General features: G+C 45.0%; 1 protein-coding gene across 5 annotated transcripts in view; it reads left to right on the top strand.

The window, feature by feature from the left end:
• The window catches only part of KCNK10 (potassium two pore domain channel subfamily K member 10), a 130,249-nt gene that overhangs the window by 61,802 nt on the left and 45,518 nt on the right, over positions 1 to 22,929 (top strand). For all 5 annotated transcript variants that reach the window (XM_045451790.1, XM_045451786.1, XM_045451788.1 and 2 more), the window contains one exon: positions 17,655 to 17,772. In XM_045451790.1, coding sequence (XP_045307746.1) covers positions 17,655 to 17,772 — 118 coding nt within the window. The remainder of the gene's footprint in view (positions 1 to 17,654; positions 17,773 to 22,929) is intronic.

Raw genomic sequence — 22,929 nt, 5'->3', positions numbered from 1 at the left:
CAGGTGTCAGCAGTGCCGAGGCAGAGAAACCCTGGAGGAAGAGGCATGTAACCCAGCAACTGCAATTCACTGGAATGGAGCTATTATTTTTCCAGTTTTATGGCGATGTAATTGACATGCATCACTGTATAAGTTTGGATGTACAGAAGAATGCTTGGGAACATATATTCTGTAATGATTACCACTATGTTTGGTTGGCATCCATCACCTCATATAGCTACAATAAAGAAAAAAAGCAAAAAGAGAAAAAAAAATCTTCTCCTTGTGCTGAGGACCCTCGAGATTTGCTCTCTTAACACCTTTCCTATATATCACACTGCAGCGTTAGCTATGGTCATCATGCTGTACTTTTTGTCCTTACTACTTATGGATCTTATTTTAATTTTATTTTTTAACGTTTATTTATTTTTGAGAGAGAGAGAGAGGTAGAACATGAGCAGGGGAGGGGGGCAGAGAGAGGGAGACACAGAATCCGAAGCAGGCTCTGGGCTCTGAGCTGTCAGCACAGAACCCGACGCGGGGTTCGAACCCACAAACTGTGAGATCATGACCTGAGCTGAGGTCGGATGGTTAAGTGACTGAGCCACCCGGGTGACCCTACTTTGGGATCTTATAACCGGAAGCTGATACTTTTTAACCACCTTCCTCCAGGCCCCCTCCCCCTCCCCTTGGCCTCTGATCTCTTTTTCTATGAATTTTTCTCTTAGATTCCACATAAAAGTGAGGTCATACAGTATTTGTCTTTCTCTGTCTGACCTGTTTTACTTAGCATAATGCCGTCCACTCGTGTTCCACTGTATATATTATGTACCACAACTCCTTTATCTGCTCCTCTGTCGATGGACACTTAGGTGGTTTCCGGGTCTTGTCTACTGTAAATAATGCTGCCGTGAGCATGAGGTGCGTGTATTTTTTCAAGTTAGTGTTTCTGTGTTTTCTTGGACGTATTCCCAGAAGTGCAATTGCTGGATCATATGGTAGTTCTATTTTTAAGTTTTTGAGGAACCTCCATACTGTTTTCCAGAGTGGCGGCACTGATTTACATTCCCACCAGCAGCGCGAGAGGGTTCCCCTTTCTCCACGTCCCTGCCAGCATTTGTTCTGTCTTGTCTTTTTATGACGGCCAGAATGGAGCTACTAGAAGTACATAAAAATGGGAGCCCCAGTGACGCAAACAGAGGTCAGGGAAGATTTTGTGGCTCTTTATCTCTTTTGGTCCCTATAGCCGTTCTATAAGGATAGTCTTTTGTGCCCACGGAAACAGAGGCATCAGGCAGCGAAGTTAGGTGCTCAAGGTCACCCGGTTAGTAAGCAGAAGATCTAGGATTTACTCCTGGGCGGTCTGACCATGCATCCTAGGCTTTTAACCACCACACGTGCAAACAGAAACGTGGACTGTGGGAGAAGATCCATTCCCTAGGTCATGGGTCAAGGGCACCCCAATGGTGTGTGTGGCCCGTTGAGGAAGCTGCAGGTGGTCAGTGTGGCCTGAGCTGAGAGGTGTAGGGAGAGGTGGTAGATAAGACCGGGGAGGCGAATGGGGCTGGATTTGGGAGGTGCCCAGAGAGCCTTGCTGAGGAGTTAGGTTTCTGTCCTGGGAAGTGGGGAGTCACTGAAGAGTTTAAGCAAGGCAGTGACATGACGAAAATTTGCTGTTGGAAAAATAACTCTTCTAGCAAGGGGGGCTTTGGGTTGGTGGAAGGAGAAATTGAAGGAAGGAAGACTCATAAGGAGAATATTAGAACATCATAAGTAAGACACAGATGCCGAGATAACAGGGAAGGGGCCACGTTTTTGTTTTTTTTTTTTTTTTTTTTTTTTTTTGACAGTTATAGCAAACAATTTATTTCCTTTTTTTTTTTTAATATATGAAATTTATTGTCAAATTGGTTTCCATACAACACCCAGTGCTCATCCCAAAAGATGCCCTCTTCAATACCCATCACCCATGGAAGGGGCCACGTTTAAGAGAGTCGGATGAAGAAAACTTGCAAATGACTCATTCCCCATTCAGCAGAGATTTCTGGAGTGCCTGCTCAGTGCTCCTTGTTCAAGCAGAGGCTGCGTGGGCAGCATAGCGTGGCAATAAGCACCCAGACTCTGCAGTTTCCCTTCCTGTGTTAAATCTCTTTCCCGCTTCCCGGCCAGGTGACTTGGGAAATAGGGGAGTCACCCCGGGGCCTCACCTTCCCGTCTGTAAAATGGAGATAGTGGTATTAGTGTCCACCTGTTTGGGTCATATGAATAGTAAACAAAAAGTTCAGTTACTTGCAGCTGTTGTGATTGCTACTATTTCTTTGTTTGGGAAGGAAGAAAAAAGCCAGAAAGCCCCTGAAGTATGTGCATCCTGGGATCCTCCTAAGGGAAAAGAGAAGAAAGCTCCTAAAAGGCCCTCTGGGGTTTCGATCCTAAATTTTGTCATTGACAAATTTTCTCAATGTGCTTCTGCTGTTGAAGTGTGAAGTCACCTTCGTAGAAATTGCTCTGTGAGTGCCGGGTTGGGTTGCTAACACCGAGGGGCTGTGTCTTTGTGGCCTGAGCTCAGGGAGGAAATGGACCAGTTTCCTATTCCATTTAGAGGGTTTACCGGGGCCATCTAGATCCGCGTCTTTATCCCGAGCCGTGGTGGGGACACTGATCACTGTCTGCCCCTCCTCCATTGTTCCTCCTGTAGTTTGAGAAACATTCCAGAGAACCTCAGGGTCCCAGAAGACTCAGGCAGCCCCCAAGGCTGGCATAGGTCAGTGGAACAATAGGGTGGCCATCATTCCAAGGTGTGACTGAGTGAAGGGGTGGATGTCATCTGTACCTGACTGCTGTTTACCCCTAGTGAGGCGTGTGGATCTTTCTAGTTTGATGCCCTGGGGCAAGCCACTTAACCAGAGCTGGGCCTCAGGGGTTCCACCCAGAGGGGACACATAAGAGCCATCCATCTTTAGACTCTCGCCCCCGAGGCGACGCGAGGGAGTCTGCAGATGACAGTAACAGAGAGATCTCCTGCAGAGCTGTCGAGGTAATGAAAAATGGCTACCACTTATTGGTGGTTTACTTTCCTCTAGGCACTCTTCTAAGTGCTTCCAGGTCTGAGTTCATTTAACCCTTGCAAATAAGCCTACAGATAGGGTTGCACTGCCGTCATTGCATTTTATGGATGAGAAAATTAATTCTAAGAAGTAACTGGTTCAAGGTAAGTCACAGCCAATGCATGGTTAAACTGGGATTTGAGCCTTGGGATACCTGACTCCAGAGCCCGTAGGTCTAGCCATTGGGCTATGCTGCTCAACTTGCATCAACGGTGAGTATCCCCCTATAGCACATCTGGGCCTTTTCTGAAAGCTTTTACCCCCAAGGAAAATACTGGAGGAAAAGGAGAAATTTTTAAGGAGACGTGGGCTATCTGACCTGGCACTATAGCATTACATGTGTGGACTATATTGTATTTTCAAAGAAGGGGGTGTCAAAGAGGGGAAGGAGCATGGGCCTGAAAGTCAGGTAGACTTGGTCCCTCACCCCAATGAACCTAAGTCTTCTCCTCCTACAAAAGGGTGGGACAGTCCCTCTCATTCAGAAGCTGAAGACGGAAGGAGGTAACCCACTCAGAGCACCCAGCAGAGTGCCTGGCATATAGCTGGTGTCCAGGAAACATTATTTCCTTGAACTTGATTTGATAGCCACCCCATCCCAAGAATCTCTTTATCCTCAGTGCTCTCCTATGCCTCTGTTGCTTATGTCCCTGACCCCAATACAATTGTCTTAGGAGCTTCTGTCATGGCTAGTCTCGGAGAAAGCAAGAACACCTTCGTCTTCTGTAAACCTCAAAGAATAAAATCATGAGGTGGCTTCCCTGACTGAGGGGGAACCACACCCCAGCCTGGGTGAGTGATGATACGTGGCAGTTGGTTTTCAGGCTGTCAATTCTTAGATGTTTCAAGACTTTGCAGGTTTCCAGAGTAGCTAGTGGGGTCTCATGGCTATTTTCTCTCCAGGTAGTAGCCACGAGGGAGAGGTGTTCCACAGGAGTGGGTGTAGTATTGGATGAAATGACCACCAGGGAGGACTCGGGATGTTCCATTGTAAGGGTCTTGTAGTGCAGGCAACAAGGATTCCTCTCTCACTGGAGGGCTCCCCTGGGGACAGCTTGTATAACGTCTCTGACACCCCCCCCCCGCCCCGCACCCCCTAATCCCCACCCCCCACCCCATTGAGCACACTACCTTGATGCTGGGAGGTGGACATTTTTCCTGGCATCCTTCAGTCCTTGCTTGGGCAAGTTGCTTAACTTCTCAGAACCGTCTTGACCTCAAAATGGGTACCTCCTAGTCATGATGGTCTCTTTATCTGAAGCAAACCTGAAGCTCTCAACTGTCAGCCAGGTCTGGAATTTCCTGGAAGTATGAGCCTTTGTGGGTGGGGGTCCCTTCTCATCCTGCTATATCTTCCCTTCCCCACTTGGACTGGTACAGGACTTTTTACGTTAGTCAACAGCACCTCTGCCACTGGTTTTCCCTTTATGATCTCTTAGGGATTTTTATCCTTTGCTAATAAGTGATTAGAGTGTTAGATACTTTGCTCAGGACTCTGGCCTACTGACTCATTTTACTAGCTCTGCTCTTTGGGCCTGACTCCACCATGATTTGGTGGGACATGATTTCATTTAAGGTACAAGAGGCTGCAGGAGAGGACGGGGTACTGTGTCGTGTCCTGGGCGTGGACCTTTAATGCTGCCATGGTAACCAAAGCCCCTATTCTGCAGATAAGGGCGGGCCAGAGATCAGGAGCTGCCAAACTGTTTTCTCCAGGAGCAGGCGATGTTAGTTAATTTGCATGAGCCATGAACATTTCCCAAGGCTGTGACATTTACCATTCCCTTCTTCATTCAAGCTCCAAATCCCTTACTCCATTACTCATTCATTCATTCATTCAACAAATTTACTGATTTCCTGCTGTGCGCCAACTTCAGTGCTAAGTCCTGGGGACATAATGGTGAATAAAAGGTGGACGTAGTCCCTGACCTCTTGGAGCTTATAACTAGGATGACTGAACATCCCAGTTTTCGTGGTTCTGGAATAATAATAGCATCTCTGTCTCTGTCGCAGGTATCCTGGTTTGAAAGATAAATCATATGGCTACCCTACTGGTAGGTAGTAAGGGAGGCAAATCTTGTGCGTGTGACCACACAAATTAGTATAAATAAAACCGCCATGAGTGAATGCTGCAGACGGGATGGAGCCGTGGGGCATGTGAGCAGGAGGTCTGACACAGGGGGCACGGGGAGTCCAGGTGGGGCAGCTGAGTGCCAAGGCCCTGTGGTGGAAGGGTGCCCGGGGTGTCTGGGGACTTGAGAGAAGAGGAGCATTTATGGCTGGAGGGAAGTTAGCAAGGTAGGAGGTTGGTAGGAGGTTGGACTGGGAGCAGGGGCAAGGGGAGCAAACCGCATGGGGCCTGATGTTGGACTTTATCCTAAGCGCACTGGGAAGCTGTGGCCGTGTTTCAGGCAGCAGGGTGACATGATGTGATCAGTCACCAGTTTGCCATTTGGGTCCCTTATCTCGATCCAAAGGGTTGCAGTGGTAGTCAAAGAGCTGGTTTTAAATCATTCATTCATCCATTCATTCATTCATTTAGTAACTACACATTCACGGAGTACCAACTATGGCACTCTGCTGAGTGTTACGCTTTGGATTTCTGAATCATTTGCCTTCAGAGGTGCCCAAACTCAAGTCTTCAGGGAGGCCATCGTGTACCCTCCATGGCGTGAGGTGCTCTGCTTGGCCCTGTGGCATCAATCACTCACATTTGCCTCCACGCTTAATAGACTCTATTGAGTGACTACTGTCTTTCTCATCTGTCTCCTTCCCACAGCTCTAAGGTCCTCCAGGTTGAGTCTGTGTCTTTTATCCTTATGTCGCTCATGCCTGGCACAAGTAGCTGGCCCACAGAAGATGCTCAAGGCTTGAGGACTGAAGGAATAGGGATTTTCATATCTGTTTTGGAGACCAAGAGCCCTTCATTTCAAACCTTCACAGAAGCGAAGCAGAAAATTTGTTTCTGGGCAATAGAAGCCCTTTCTTTTCAGCCTTGTTGTCAAGAGTACTTCTCTTAAAGCATCTTCCTGTCTTTTTTTCCTGCATGAGCAGATTCCCTTGGTGTCCATAACCTCCAAAGTTTACATATTTAGGAATGCAGCGATTTAAGAAAAGCGTGGCACTGGAGACACCGATTCAGCAGTCCGTGGAAATCCGTGCTGTGAGTCAGAGAGCAGAGCCAGCTAAGCCTTGTCCTTCCCCGCCCTGGGCCATCACTTCTTCCAAGCAGCTTTTGGGCAAGAAGTTTAGGCCACAGCTGAGGCAGCAGGTGACCTCTGCTGAGTGCGGGTTTGGGTCCTTTGTGCCCAAGGACGCAGCCCTGACAAATTGAAGTGACTCCTCCTGGCGGGTGTCCCGAAGTCAGAGGCACTGCCATTTCTCCAGTGAAGCAGTCATACACAAGATTGTTCAGTGCACGCAGGGTTGGGCCTGCAGCCCCTGGCCTGTCTCTACAGGCCTCCAGTTCGTTATTATTATTATTTTCATCCCGGAGGTTGTGATTCCATCAGTGTTTAGTGAAGTCCTGAAGCTTTTAAGCCAGAAATTAAAGAGCTAATGGAAATTGGCATGCTACTGGAAAAAATGAATTTGCAAATGAGGATTGTGTTCCAAAAAAAAAAAAAAAAACTCCCATAAAAATAAAACAAAAACCCAGCAATGAGTGGTACGGCATCCACATTTCTGTACAAATGTGCATGTGTCTGCTTCTCGTTTAAAGTGAAGCGAAAATCTTATTTAACGAGATTTTGATGGTGTGCGGCTCTTTTAATTATTTTCATTATTTATAATCAGATGTATTCATTTAGATAACTAATATTTACTGAATGCTTGTCACGAAGCAGGTGCTGTGTTAGACTCTTGTGATTAGAAAACAAATAACAGGGGCGCCTGGGTGGCTCAGTCAGTTAAGCGTCCGACTTCGGCTCAGGTCATGATCTCGAGGTTTGTGAGTTCAAGCCCCGTGTCAGGCTCTGTGCTGACCGCTCAGAGCCTGGAGCCTGTTTCAGGTTCTGTGTCTCCCTCTCTCTCTGACCCTCCCCTGTTCATGCTCTGTCTCTCTCTCTCTGTCTCAAAAATAAATAAACGTTAAAAAAAAATATTAAAAAAAATAGAAAAAGAAAACAAATAACAGAAGATGCAAGATGGCTACTCCCTGTCCTCCAGAAGCTCCCAGTCTGGTATTAATTGTATCATTAGCTAACACTTGCACGGTGTTTACTGAGGCCAGGCACTGCTGTAAATACTTTATCATTTAATGTTGACATGATCCTTTGAGGTGAGGGTAAGAAACTGATGGGAGGAGTTAAGTAACTTGCCCATGCTTGACTGAGAGGTAGAACTGGGATCTGGAGATGGGGAGTCTGGCCCCAGAATCTGTGCTTTTTAAAAATTTTTTTAAAAAAATGTTTATTTATTTTTGAGAGAAAGAGAGACACAGCATGAATGGGGGAGGGTCAGAGAGAGAGGGAGACACAGAATGTGAAGCAGGCTCCGGGCTCTGAGCTATCAGCACAGAACCCAACTTGGGGCTCGAACCCACAAATCGTGAGATCATGACCTGAGCCAAAGTCAGACACTTAACCGACTGAGCCACCCAGGCATCCCTAGTATTTGTGCTTTTTAACCACAATGTTCTACTAATGGTCAGGGAGACCAACTTGTCTTGATAGTTGGAATCCAGTATGGCCATTGCTGGAAGATAAGGAAACACTTGGGCCCTTATTCACAGAGCAGGAGTCTATGTCTCAACCTGTGGGACCTTCAAAAGGACCTTCATTCACCTGTGAGGACGGCAGAGGGTCATGATTACCTGTTGGTTGTGCTCTAGAGAGACGTTGTGTCTTCACATAAAGGTATTGAGGCTGGGTCAGTGTATTCTGTTTAAAACCAAAGTACATGAGTTGTCATTCAGATCTGTGGTGAAGAGTAACTTCTTAGTCTTTGCTGAGAACAAGGAAATTCCTTTCCTTCTCAGTGGACAGAAGAGATGGAAATCTTGCTGATGCCAGGTTAATTTTATGGAGTAAGTGAGGAGTTAACCTTTCATTCTTTGAGAAATGAGGACCAGATCACAAATTCGTCTCTATATTGTCCTATTTCATGTGGGAGAAAGTGACATAGCAGATGAGCTTTAGAAAAATGTTTGCAATTCTAGAGCTTCTCCAAAGTCTCTGGGATTGTCTCCACTTCCTTCTTGTTCCCAGATCAAATCATGCTCATTAGACACTGGTGCTGGTTATAGGTGCTGGCATGTTGTCTACAGAGGCACGGGAAATGAAGTATTAATTTGGGATTCATATTGAACACTCAAGAGCAAGGAAGCGTCTAAGTCAATAGCTACAATGAAAACAAGATAGCAGAAGCATCTCTCTTTCATGATGTTATGAATCATCTCTTAGATTTCAGGGTCTCTTGAATGCCATAGCAATGGAAGGAATTAGCTCACGTTGCTGTGAATCCGAATTCCTGGAGTTCCTTCTGTAGCCCAGTAAATTCCCCCTCCCCACCTCTGAAATTGTGGACGGACTCATGTTTGATAGGAATGATCTCAAGTGCAGAGAGAATGGGGCATATGTCAAACATTCTCTGCAGGACCAGGGTGACTTTTGAGTATCACTTGGCAAATTGGTTACTGAGTCTGTACAGGATGAGTCCAAACTGGGATGAAAGGGTGACAGTTCGTCAGGAAGCTTATTGATCTAATTGGAGCATAGATGATACTCTACTTCCTCATGAGCTTGTTGCTTTCCTCATGGTTTAAAATTTCTCGTATTTCATCCTCCCGTGTAGTCAGAGAGAGAGAGAGAGAGAGAGAGAGAGAGAGAGAGAGAATTGATTCTACATTGTAAGGCACAATTTGGAAGGTAAAAGAGACCCCCAAATATGGCTTGATCCCACATGACAATATATAGATAGATTAGTCATTAGTGTATAGCCAGACGCTAATGAATTGAGTTTTAGAACATTACCCCCACCAAAGAATTAAGTAGTGGTAGCAAGAAAGTTACTTATCTAAGACCATAGGCTCTGGGTGTATGGTCCAGTTAATTCAGATTTGCTCTCTTATTCTCTAAACAGATTCTCTAATGTTCTCTCCGTTCTGCAGGTGGCCTTCCCTTTAGATTTATAACCAGGCTGTAAAGTGTTGATGAAAGCTTGCTGTCAGGGACCCGAGGAAGGGCTAATATTTGCACGTAACTTGATACTTAGGATGGCAGGAAAATAAACATCGTCGTAATATTCACCAAGGCGCAGAAGGTGCCTCTCTCTTTTTCTCTTTATGGTCTGGACATAAAAAGTTTTTGTGGGCATTTCTTTGTGGGAGATGCTGAGGTGGTATGGCTGTAGGATGGCCATCACAGGCAGAGGGCCACGTTGACCATCCGCCAGGTGGGAGGGGAAGGCACAGGCATATCAGTCCCCTCTCCCTTCTCCCTCCACCTTTCATAGATGCTTGAGGGGTCCCAGCCTGGGTGGGATCCAGCCTGCTGTCTGCAAGGCAGGGAGCTGGGCCAAGAGGGTCCAGGATGGGGAGAAAGAAGAACACCGAGGATGGAGAGAATCTTCCTTTCCGGCATTTAGGAAGCAATTCTGTTGGCAATTCTTAAAAAAAAAAAAAGTTTTTTAATGTTTATTTAGTCTTGAGAGAGAAGGGGAGGAGCAGAGAGAGAGGGAAACACAGAATCTGTAGCAGGCTCCAGTCTCTGCTCTGTCAGCACAGAGCCCAACACGGGGCTCAAACTCGTGAACTATGAGATCACGACCTGAGGCAAAGTCAGACGCTTAACCAACTGAGCCACCCAGGTGCCCCTCCCATTGACAATTCTAACAGCAGCCACTGGCTCACTTTGCCGTGCCCTAGATGTGGGACCATGGTCGAGGTACTTCCCTCTTCTAAATCTCATGTGTCCCACATGAAGATAGTGATGCCTGTCTCACAGGATCATCATGAGGGTTAACTGAGTCACTCTGTGCACTAATCAGTGCTCAGAAAGGATTCCTGCTATCATTAGTATTATTATATATGAAATGACAAGGCACACTTCTCAAAGTTTTCATACATTAAAAAAAAATCCTCTTTCCATAATTTGACTATTGTTGAAAGCACTGCTATAAACATTGGGGTACATGTGCCCCTGTGAATCAGCACTCCTGTATCCTTTGGATAAATTCCTAGTAGTGCAATTTCTGGATCATAGGGTAGTTCTGTTTTTTAATTTTTTGAGGAACCTCCACACTGTTTTCCAGAACGGCTGCACCAGCTTGCATTCCCACCAATGGTGTGATAGGGTTCCCATTTCTCCACATCTTCTCCAGAATCTGTTGTTTCCTGAGTTATTAATTATAGCTACTCTGATGTGAGGTGGTATCTCAGGGTGGTTTTGATTTGTATTTCCCGGATGATGAGTGATGTTGAGCATCTTTTCATGTGTCTGTTGGCCATCTGGATGTCTTCTTTGGAAAAGTGTGTATTCATGTCTTCTGCCCATTTCTTCACTGGATTATTTGTTTTACGGGTGTTGGGTTTGGTAAGTTCTTTATAGATTTTGGATACTAACTCTTTATCCAATATGTCATTTGCAAATATCTTTTCCCATTCTGTCAGTTGCCTTTAGTTTTGTTGATTGTTTCCTTTGCTGTGCAGATGCTTTTTATCTTGATGAGGTTCCAATAGTTCATTTTGGAGACATGTCGAGCAAGAAATTGCTGCGGCTGAGGTCAAAGAGGTCATTGCCTGTTTTCTCTGCTAGGGTTTTGATGGTTTCCTGTCTCACATTTAGGTCTTTCATCCATTTTGAGCTTATTTTTGTGTATGGTGTAAGAAAGTGGTCTAATTTCATTCTTCTGCCTGTTGCTGTCCAGTTCTCCCAGCACTATTTGCTAAAGAGACTCTTTTTTCCATTGGATGCTCTTTCCTGCTTTGTCAAAGATTTGTCATAGCCAAATTATGGAAAGAGTCTAAATGTCCATCAACTGATGAGTGGATAAAGAAGATGTGGTTTATGTATACAATGGGATACTACTTGGCAATGAGAAAGAATGAAATCCTGCCATTTGCAGCAAGGTGGATGGAACTGGAAGGTAATATGTTAAATGAAATAAGTCAGTCAGAGAAAGACAGACATCATACGTTTTCACTCATGTGGAACTTGAGAAACTTAACAGAAGACCATGGGGGAAGGGAAGGGAAAAAAAATAGTTACAAACAGAGAGGGAGGGAGGCAAACCCCAAGAGACTTAAATACAGAGAACAAACTGAGGGTTGATGGAGGAGGGTTGTGGGGGAGAGGGGGAAGTGGGTGATGGGCATTGAGGAGGGCACTTGTTGGGATGAGCACTGGGTGTTGTATGTAAGCAATGAATCATGGGAATCTACCCCCAAAACCAAGAGCACACTGTATATATACACTGTATGTTAGCCAACTTGACAATGAATTATATTAAAAAAGAAAATCCTGACAGGGAAAGGCCCCTCACTTGATGGACGAGGAAACTGAGGCTCAGAGAAGCTGAGTAATGTGTAGAGGCTGAACGTTTGCCACTTGATCCACAGATTTGCTCTGTTGTGAGAGTAATAGGCCGATGGTGGTCGTACTGTCCACCTGGGTACTGAAGCAAAGGCTTCTTGGAATCCGCCATAGAAGTGCCTTGCTGGGGGGCCGCTCCAGATCTCCTCTCCGGTACCCTCCCACTGTTTGAAATATTGTGATGTGGCCTTGCCCTTGGATGTAAGACTGCCCCTTTCCTCGCACTAGCATATTCACTTCTGCTGCTGGGAAATATTTATATGAGAATTGCTTCTGAAGCAGGAGAAATACAAAGCAGCTGTGGCGAACAAATTAATACCACGCTTCCATTTCCTACCTGAGGCCCTTCCGCCGCAGCTGCGCAAGAACGTGGAGAGATGGGGCTGCCCTCTTGTTGGGGTTTTGAATCATTAGGGGCAATTTTGAGTCGTAATGAATGCGTTCTGCCAATTGCCTTTCTCTGCCTCACAGGGTTTGTGGCTTTCCTTCTGTCCATTAATGGCTGAAAGTGTGCTCTCTTGTAATATATTTATGGAGTCACTTTTCATGCCCACCCCCTCATCCTGCCACAGCCTCTAGCTAACTATCTACTTCGTAGACCCCTTTGCTGACCGTGCCCTCCTGGGACTAAGAATGTTGTAGACACAGAACCATCTTTGGGTTCTCAGACAAGGCCCTTTCCTTTTGTCCACGTGGTATAAGCTATTAGTAAAGTGACCATACGTCCTGCATTCGGTCTGTCTTTTGGTCCCACCATGATTATTAACAGAGCCCCTCTCTACTCGGCAAGTGTCCTGGGTTGGACTTAAGTCAGTTGATCGCTCTGGCTGTTAGCGTCTGTGCATATGGCACCCGTTGGCTGTATTCTTCAGCCAGAGTCTCAGACCAGCTGAGTCATGATTGCTCTGCCTTTGTTGGTTTTTCTTTTCGGTGCCACATAAGGAAACAGAAACAGATTATCTCACCGAGTACACAGATCATAGGAGAAAAGCCACAGACAGTTAGTGGTCTCCTGTGGGTCATCATTCATTCCGCTGTAGTGCTAACACTTGTGATGGTATCTTGCGCCTTCCAGAACAGTGATTTGTGCAGCCCAGCATTGCCTTATGGGTTACAGCCCCAGGGAAAGCTGGGAGCGGGGTACTTGCTGGGGGGGGGGGCCTCCAAGGGCCATCTTTACCTCTTCCCTTCATATCAACCTCCGACCCCCCGCCTCACTTTCAGAGTGGCTGTGGTTTCTCTGTTATATCTTTCAGGTGGTCCTAATGCATGGGGGGTGGGGGTTAGGGGGGTGGGAGGATGGGGGAGAGACAGACCCTTATTTATTTGTTCTCCAGGTGTATTGAGATATGATTGACCTATAACCTGTAAGTTTAAGGTGTATAATATATTGGTTTCATACATTTGTATGTTGCAAAATGATTACTACTGTGGAATTAGATTACACCTTCATCGTGTCACATAATTAGCATTTCTTTTTTTGTGGTAATAGTACCTAAGATCTGCTCTCTTAGCAACTTTTAGGCATGTAATGCATTGTCACTAGCTGTGATCGCCACGCTGTGCATTAGATCCCCAGAATTTACTCATCTTGTTACTGACAGTTTGTACTCTTTGGCCAACATCTCCCCATTCTCTACCTCCCCCCTCCCCTGGCAACCACGATTCTACTTTTTAAGATCTTGCTTCCATGCAAGATAGCTTCTCACCTTCTTTTTCTTTTTTAAAATCATCACTATATTTATTTTTGTTGGGTTACTTTCTTAGGTTTGTCTGCCTTTACAGAAGAAGTAAGTTGCATGGGCCTGAATTTATTACTTTAGTTTGTTCATTTATTATTGATTTGAGCGTTCACTCCTGAGTCGTTTGCTGGGTAGTTGGGTGGGTGCTGGAGATTCCAACTTAGAGGCTAAGAAGGAAATTCAAGGAGGAGTGGAATTAAATTTTAAAGTAATGCTCTCTTATCTAGAATACTCTTTCCCTGAAGCTTGAGGCTCTCATATCACATCTAGTGTAATTTTTTTTTTTTTTTTTTGATTCTCATAAGACCTCTCTGAACTTGATAGTGGTTGAACTTGTAAGTGAACACATGATGTGCATCGGGTCTGAGATTATGGCCTAACGTGATGCTACTCTTGGTGACACGCCTCTACCCTGTACCTGATCTTTTAAGTGAAACAGTACACAGCTCATATGCATGATTTCTTTATCTTTGTGCCCAGACTTTTCTAATGGCCTGGCTTAGCTTCACTTCTGCAGCCTGAACGCGGAGAAAAATGCAATGTGAAAACAAGCACATTTAATTTTAAAACATTTCACTTGGGTTCAAACAGTTAAGATCATTAGAAAATACTTTAAAAATTAATAAAGTTAGAACTCTGCCCTCCATCAGAAACATTCTTGTTGAGTTAAAAATGATGCTATCGCTTCGAGTGATAGCAGTCTGTTTATACTGGGTTTTCTCTGTGTGCGGGGTGTGAGTTTGCCAATGCATTTTAATTCTGGTGCTTTGCTGGAGTCTCTCTGATTCATCAGATCTGGATGGGATAATCAAATCTTATTGCTGGCATTGGGGATTGTCCAAAGCCTCACCAAGGGCTTGGGGACTTGTTGGAGAACTTCTTTTTCTCCTTGCTCTGGTTCTAAGTCTTGTTCGGGCCCCACTGTGCCTTGTATTTAATTTCCTCAAAACCACTTCAAGGTATTTGCTTGTGTCGCCCACTTTAGTATAGATTTGGGAAAACGAGGGAGGGATTTACATCACATATATAAACAGAGTTAACGTTTGATACTGGTTGGACCTGCTCTTGAGTGGCCCTGGCTTTGCTGTGGCTGAGCCCTGAACTCCCAGCATCAACTGACAGTCCTTTCTCACCTTTTCTTTCTTGTCTTCCGGCTTTTTCAGGGCTTGCACCCTCTTTGTTCTGTCCTTTCCCTCTCAGGGTATAAAGTCAACCCGTCCCCATGTTTATTTATTTTTAAATTTTATTTTAAATGCAGAGCAGTTAAGATCTCACTGGTGCCAACAGCCAAATGCAGTTTGGTGCCTGCATTTGTGTATTTAAGGATATAGTCTAATTAGAAATGATCCGTTGAGAGGTCCTTCTGCCTGAATTCTTGGGCAGTGGCCGTCTTCAGCCTCGTTTATGTCTTGGAGGTGAGCCTGGAGGTGAGCCTGGAGGTGGGGATAGGACTGCCATCTATAGAGGAAAAGGCCAGGTCCCGATTTGAATTCTGGCCTCACTTCCCGGCTGTGTGGCCTAGGACAAGTTACTTACCTTCCCCGAGCCTGGTTCCCTGTCTCTAATGTGGGGATAACGTTACTTTCTTGCACGTTGCAGAAAGGGTAAAACTGGATAACATCCAAGCAGCAGAAAGGATAAAGTGGAAAAACACTTCTGAAGCACCTGGCTGAAGGCACAAACTCAACAAATGTTCGTTTCCTTCGCTTTCCACCGACGAACGCTTTCCTTGAGGGCTACATATGTAAACATTAAATATTTATCAATTGCATAATTCAAAAAAAAATGAGACTTGAAAAGGAATCTTACTCTGGATGTTTTGATGAAACAAATAATCATCCCCACTTGTCCTTGCGGCGAATCTGTACTTTTATACGCAGCTTATGACATTTGTGTACATTTCTCGGCACAGTGAGACTTGATTGAACCCCGGCTCTCTCTGCAGCTTCATAGACGTTGCAAATACTCGGTGTTGACGGTGCGATCTGAGCCCATCTACGTGACTGTGGCCTAGAGCTGCCCCCAAGGTGTGACTTGAGGGCAGACCTAGCAGAGCTGAATAGGTAACGAGGACATAAACACTAGCTAAGGCCTGGGGTTTGGTCGGACAGCACTCACACAAGCACAGTGAAAATGGATCTTTTACTAGCAGGAAGGAGTTGCCATATGTCTTCCTCTGAAGCAGGGCAGAGCCTTGCGTCTGATGAATAAGTGATAGTTGTCAATTAGGTCACTTAGACATCAGCTAAGACAGCCTGTACACATCCCACACGGCCGGATTTTGAATCCTGGGGTGCCAGAAACAGCCTCCAGGGTAGGAGCTCATGTTCTCAGGGGCAGGAAAGAATAACCTGGAGCAAAAGGGATTTTTTCCCCCCTGTTGATCAGTCAGTTGTGTAGGGGTCTCGGCCAAATCTAGCCCATGAGCAAAAGAATGGTTTTTGTATAACCCATGAGCAAAAGAATGGTTTTTGCATACTTAAAGCATCGTAAAAAGAAAAGAAGAACATGCAACAGAAACCGTATGTGGCCCACAAAGCCTAAGATATTTACTCTCGGGCCCTTTACAGAAAAAGGTTGCTGATCCCTGGCCTAGAGAGTCTGAAATACCTCAGATTAAGGAAGGCAGAATGTAATGACTGACTTTTTCAGTTGGTCTCATTTGTGGCAGACACTGTCTGTTTTAACAAAGCTTAACGGGCATTATTTAGGATAAATATAATCACATTTCAGTATTTAAATGGGTCCTGCTATCTCCCTATGGGGTTATTCCAACTGGGTCCGCGGAACGGTGTCTCTGTTTGTTGTTCCAGAAGTAGCTCATGTGTCCGTCAGCCCCGTCTGAGGGCTCCACCTCCTTACACAGCTCACCTGTTAGAAGGTTCTTCCCACACTCTCCCCTGGCCTGAAAGGGAATGGCAGAGGCCAGCTCAGGAAGGACCGCTGGGGTATTTTCCACCCTATTCTACACATGCCCAGTCTCAGCGGGGGAGTGTGTGATCCAAAGCCAATGAAATATACGTGGTGCAGAAGTCTAAGCCTGGGAAGTGATTATCTGTGGGGGGCTCTGGTACATGGATGGAGCCTTCTGGAAGAAGTCGGACCTGGATTGGACTCTGCAGGATAGACACAACGGGGGGAGGGCATAAGCAAAGGCCCAGAGGTAGAAGGGAATGACTCATGGAGTGTCGTCCTGCCTCAGGTTGGAGGCTTTTCTAGTAGTGTGAGTTGAGGTTAGATCTTCGATGTGACCAATGTATTGTGAATTTAAGGTGTGTGGCATTCCAGATCCTGTACCCAGCGAGGAGGAGTCACTGTCATTTATTTACAATAGGAGCTGTGTGTGTGTCTGTGTGGGTGGCAGGGTGGGGTAGAGGAATTGTCCAATGACAGGTGGGAAATTGGCTGCTGTTTCTTACCCCCTGACTCGGTGCTGGGCACTGGGCTGAGTGTATTATATGAACCATCTCATTCAATCCTCACAACTCTGTAGGGAAAGGTATTATTATCCCCAGTTTGCAAATGAGGACATTTGGGTTTACAAAGGTTAAAATAACTTGTGCACGGTTCTGAAGTTAAGAGTGGGTAGAGCCATGGCGGTCTGACTTGGAGCCCAAGCTCTGACCTCCTGCCATCCTGAAGCCAGCTCAGTGTAAAACATTGTAACGAGGGGCGCCTGGGTGGCGCAGTCGGTTAGGCGTCCGGCTTCAGCCAGGTCACGATCTCGCGGTCCATGAGTTCGAGCCCCGCATCAGGCTCTGGGCTGATGGCTCAGAGCCTGGAGCCTGTTTCTGATTCTGTGTCTCCCTCTCTCTCTGCCCCTCCCCCGTTCATGCTCTGTCTCTCTCTGTCCCAAAAATAAATAAACGTTGAAAAAAAAAAAACAAAAAACACAAACCATTGTAACGAAACAGAAACGGGAAGAGTGAACAGCAACTAAAAATTCTGCCTTCCAGGAATGACATTTTGGGTGACAGTCCTTCTAGACATCTTTCTATGTGTATGCAATAGACACGTATGCATTTTGCATAATCCGTGCCTAGATTGTCTAAATCCTGTGCCTGCAAATTTTACATAAATGGCACCATACTCTATATCTTTTTTTCCCCACCTAACATTAATTTTCCAATTTTAATAAGTGGGTTTTTAGTATTTCATGTTATGTCCGCACCCGCATTCACGTGACTGGCCCCCTTTAGATCACTGCAATTTCTTGAGCAGGGAAAGAATTTGAGAGCTTTGGGTTTTTTTTTTTAAGCTTTTTAACTGAATTTCGTGCTTTCTTGCTTTCTTTGCAGCATGCCCTTGACGCTGATAATGCAGGAGTAAGTCCAATAGGAAACTCTTCCAACAACAGCAGTCACTGGGACCTTGGAAGTGCCTTTTTCTTTGCTGGAACTGTCATCACCACCATAGGTATTCATTCCTTTGCTAATATCTTTTTTTGTGGGGGCCCCGAGAAATGGCACTTAGTCAACATTTGGTCCTAGAACGCTGGCAGCTTGAGGTTCAAAGGAGGCTTATGAAACACTGCTGGATAAATGCAGTAGTTGTAGGGGCTTTCAATAAAAGGCAAAGCAGACTAAGGAATTTCATTTTTCAAAACGAGAGGCTAGAGAGCCTTTAGTTTGAAAGGACCTGAGGAAACGATCAGAATAGAAGATCAAAACATGGATTGGTCAGTTGAGCTCAAATTCCTTTTCAAAAATTGTACTTTTTTTTACTACTAGGGTTGTTAACGAAAGAATCCAAAAGTTCCATGAAGTTTGTTAATGAAGCACAACCGTTTCTGCCCCTCTGCCTTTCCTCACCTCCCCTGGGGCAACCGCTCTCCTCTCTTTTGATTATTTCAACATTCAGTTCCCTGTCTTTAAATATTATACTTGTATTGCCACTTCCAGAAGTTTCAGTTTTAGAGATTATTCCTTGACTTCCAGTTGTGAAAGGTGAGGAATCAGAGTGGTCCCCCCATCCATGGTTTTTTTTTTTGTCTATGGTTTCATTTACTCTCGGTCCACTGTGGTCCAGAAGCAGACAGTCTTCCTTCTGATTCATCATCAGAAGGTCAGTGGTGGACTCGTGCTACATCACAATGCCTGCATCATTCACCTCACTTTATCTCATCACGTTGGCATTTTATCATCTTACATCATCACAGGAAGGGGAAGGGTGAGTGCAGAACAGTGGAATATTTTGAGAGACCATTCACATAACTTTTATGACAGTGTATGGTTATCATTGTTCTATTTCATCATCAGTTGTCTCTTACTGTGCCTACTGTATAATTAAACTTTATTATAGGTATGCGTGGATAGGAAGAAACAGTCTGTATAGGGCTTGGTACTGTCTGTGGTTTCAGGCACCACTGGGGTCTTGGAACATATTCCCTGTGATTCTCTTTCTTCCCCTCTGCCCTTCTGTACAGGGCTCTCTTCCCATCCCCCTGTCTTCCCAATATGGTTTAATTTGATCAACAATGAAGGTTTGCCTTATTTTGACCAGGTAAATGCCCTTTATAACTGATCCTATGGTGATCTGTGATTACCTCTTCCCTGCACCGGTTTTTGTTTTATATTTGCGTGTGTCTTTTTTCTGATTCTTGGGGAGTTTTAGATGTTTGTGTTAGGGGTTAACTTTATAATTACAGTCATATATAATAAACTCTGTATTCGCTTTTTTAAGCAGTATTTGCTAGTTCTCTATCACAGGTGAAGACATCTCTTCTCTCACACAATTTTAGTCGATACCATCCATGTAATGCTTACTTTTAAATTATTAAATATGCTTATGCTTCTATTTGACGATTTGCCCACATCGAATGATAACTCTTGGCTCTCAGCCGTGACGTAGAATGCAGTCAGTGAACTTACTCAGAGTCTCTACTTCTTCCGCACTTGGGCTGTTGGGTGTTACTCACTGGATCATTCTATAACGTCAGAGTCTGTGATTTACATTGTGTTCTGTTACCTGATACTCACATGTGTTTTAGTCCTGGTCCCACAGTTATATATTGTCAATGTTCAGCCCTCGTTCTTCTGCTGTGGCTTTTCTCAGCACCACTTACTTGGCTCAAACTCATCTTCAAGTAGTTGCCTTATGAAGGGCTCATAGGAGGGGCACCTGGGTGGCTCAGTTGGTTAAGCGTCAGCCTTCGGCTCAGGTCATGATCCCACAGTTTGTGAGTTCAAGCCCCATGTCGGGCTCTGTGCTGGCAGCTCAGAGCCTGGAGCCTGCTTCGGATTCTGTGTCTTCCTCTCTCTCTCTGCCCGCCCCCCCCCCCCCCCCCCGCTTGCACCCACTCTCTCTCTCTCTCTCTCAGCTTTGCTCAAAATATAGCCTTACCCTCGAGGGGCAGTGTGTCTGGAAATGAAATCTGTGACTCACATTTTATTTTTTTGAGGGTCTTCTGGGTGATAATCCACTTTTTTCTGATGTCTGTGCTGCTGGGGAGAAACCCGATGCCAGCCCAATTATTCCCCCTTTTAGAAGGGATTTTACTTTGTTGCTTGGCTACACAAAGGGCCGTTTCTCTTTCATCTGATAATACAAGTAGGTTTTGTCCCTTTTATTTCAGGAAAGTGTTCTTGATTGTCATCTTTACACATATCCTCTGCCATGTGGTTTTGGTTCTGTTCTTTGGGAATTCTGACTATACATATATTGTCATTACTTTGCCTGTCTTCTGTGTCTATCATTTTCCACCTATTCCTTTTTAAAAAATTTTAAAAATGTTTTTATTTGTTTTTGAGAGAGAGAGAGAGAGAGAGAGAGAGAGAGAACGCAAACAAGGGAGGGGCAGAGAGAGGGAGACACAGAATGAGAAGCAGCCTCCAAGGCGCTGAGCTGTCAAGCATAGAGCCTGACGCGGGGCTTGAACTTGTGAACCACAGGAGCATGACCTGAGCAGAAGTCAGACGCTCAACTGACTGAGCAACCCAGGCACAGCCCCACCGCCCCCCACTCCTTTTTAACTCGGAAAATGTGGTTTCCATTTTGTTCCTGTTATCTTCTCTCTTCCTTTCCTGTTTTTTCACAGTGCCTTTTTTGCCATGTGATCCTTCCAATTTTATTTTCATTTTTGTGATCATTAGGGGATATTTTTTCCTTTCGTATTTCTTTCTGGAATGCCATTAGCTCACATTCCATCTTCCCTTGTTATCTCACAGTTTCTTTCCTGATTTCCGGCTCTTATGCTTTGTGGTTTTGCGGCGATGGTTATTGGAGGTGATTACTTCACAGGTGGTCACACGTTTTGTCTGGTTGAGGCAGCGTTTTTTGACTGAGTGCCTTTCACCTGTTGGTAATATTGTATATTATGTAAGTTCCATGCCCAGTGTGAAGCCCAATACAGGGCTTGAACTCACGACCCTGAGATCAAGAGTTGGATGCTTAGCCAACTGAGCCACCCAGGCACCCCTCTTGCCACAGTTTTAAAAAACAGAAGCTTTGTATTTATGCTGGACCAGTTTCCTTTCGAAATACTTGATGCCAAAAACAAACGATATTCCTGATCCAGCTATCTGCTGAAAGATTCTGTGCTGCCGGAGGAGGAGAGCCGGGAGAGGTAGGGTAACCTTCTAGGTAGCACATCTTTGTCCTCTTTTCTGCTGCCACAGAGAGAGAGGGTTTCCTGCAAGTGTGACCCATCTATGTGATTTTCTGTATAGTCCTGCCTCTTCGGCTTTTTTCTGAACCAGATCAAGTTCAAGGGGGCTTCTGCTGCTCTCTCTCTTCACCCTATATTCTACACTTGGTACGAACAAAGATAGTTCTTTTGAAGTTCAGAATGAGAGCCTCACCGTCATAATTGGATTTTTGCTGGCACTTTCTGGGATTTTCTACTGATGGGCCTTTTCTTCCTTCTCTGTGCTTCTTCTCTTTATTGTTTCCCATATGGTGTCAGTCCAACCCTTTTGGTAATCCTTACACACATGGGGGAAGCTGTAAATAATATTGCTCTCCCGGCTCTGCTGAAAGTGAGAGTTTTCTGCCCCTCTACAAAAGTTTAGTCACATTGCAATAAAAATTCTCATTCAGAAGAATGGGACACACATAGCATCGAGAGGCCCCTCAGCCCTGGAGGTGGAAGGATCGTCATTAACTCCTTTTATGCTCTCTGGGAGGACCTCCCTTGTCTGTTGCTCTCTGAGGCCCAGCTATGCCTTCCCTGTCCTTACCCTTCACGACCATCTCTCAAGTGGGTGTTGGATAGTGTGCCCTCCTTGGGCACTTTGATGACCGACTCCCTATTAGTGCAAGTTTCCGAGGTTGAGGACTGTTTTAGAGGCATAGGCTTCTATGTTTTTAGAAGTTATTGTTTTTAGATCTAGTCTTTAGGACCTGTATTATTTCTACATTGGTGCGTTCAAGAAAGTTACATGCAGTAAGAAAATTTGGGATGAGAGAGAATTGGCATTTCTTTTCAGAAAGTCCTTTAATCTAATTATATGACATAACATGTTCACATTTGCAAATATACAAACATAGTAAAATCAGCTCTTACACATGTTGGAGGTGTGCGTCACACCATAGTGGGATTGGGTCCTAGAAGCCTTTTGACACTCCAGGCAAGACTGGATCATTTAGTCCACAACTCACAGCTCCCCACAGAGGAAGTGGCACCGTTTGATGTAAGGGCAAACAGTGCTATAAAACTCAACGGCAGCCGAGAGCATCCCTGCAGTAGATCAGAGAAGACCAGTGTCAGGTTAAATTGTGTCACCAGTCTGGTCAGTAAGATGGAGAAATGTGTCATGCATTTTTGAAGGATTTATAGTAACAGGATTAAAATTGAGGCAGTCTGGGCCACTTCAAGAGGTACATTTTGGAAGATGCACTCCAGTACCCAGTGTTGGATCCATGAGACATTAGTATGTGTTAAAGAAGACAGAAAAAGAAAAAAAAATCCCAATTTTCTTGCTTTGTAAAATGGCTAAATCAGTGGTCTGCTGCAAAACCCTATAGTTACATTGGAATGCACACTGATGGTATTTATTGTGTCAACTTGCTAGGATCCCAGGGGCTTGGTTTATTAAACGGCAGTGTTCATTGACCACATGACCTTTTGTGATGGGGAGTGGTGGTTCCATGTGCCTGATGAGAAGCATTTGATATGTAACATGTGCTGCCCTTTTTAATGTATGTACACGGGAATCTTTGACTTTGTGCAAATCACTCTTAATCCTTGGTTTCTGCTGCCTGGGTTTCACTTTATACACTTATATACACTTGTCTCCTGATAACCATTTCCTGAGTGGCACCCCCCACCCCACCCACCTGGAGGCTTGGCCTCCAGGCCTCAGGGGATGAATCATCTTTTCTAGACCAAGAAATCCAATACGGTACATGTGCCTGGCCAAAGTCTTTAGTCCAGAGACGGGCATGAGATCTCGAATAGGCCAATAAGAAACTCAGGTCCTGGGCTTTTGCTTGAGCTTTGGAGGAAATGACTTCCTCTTGTTCTTACTGGAGTAAATCTGGAAAGAGATAGGCACAAGACACTGGTAGTCATTTTCCTGGCTAGACTTCAGATAACACTAAAGAAGCAGAGGAGGAAAGACAGAGTGATAAATG

Source organism: Leopardus geoffroyi, chromosome B3, assembly GCF_018350155.1.
Source record: "Leopardus geoffroyi isolate Oge1 chromosome B3, O.geoffroyi_Oge1_pat1.0, whole genome shotgun sequence".
Taxonomy (NCBI): domain Eukaryota; kingdom Metazoa; phylum Chordata; class Mammalia; order Carnivora; family Felidae; genus Leopardus; species Leopardus geoffroyi.
The sequence above is the reverse complement of the archived record's forward strand: the minus strand, read 5'-3'. Positions and strand labels throughout refer to the sequence as shown.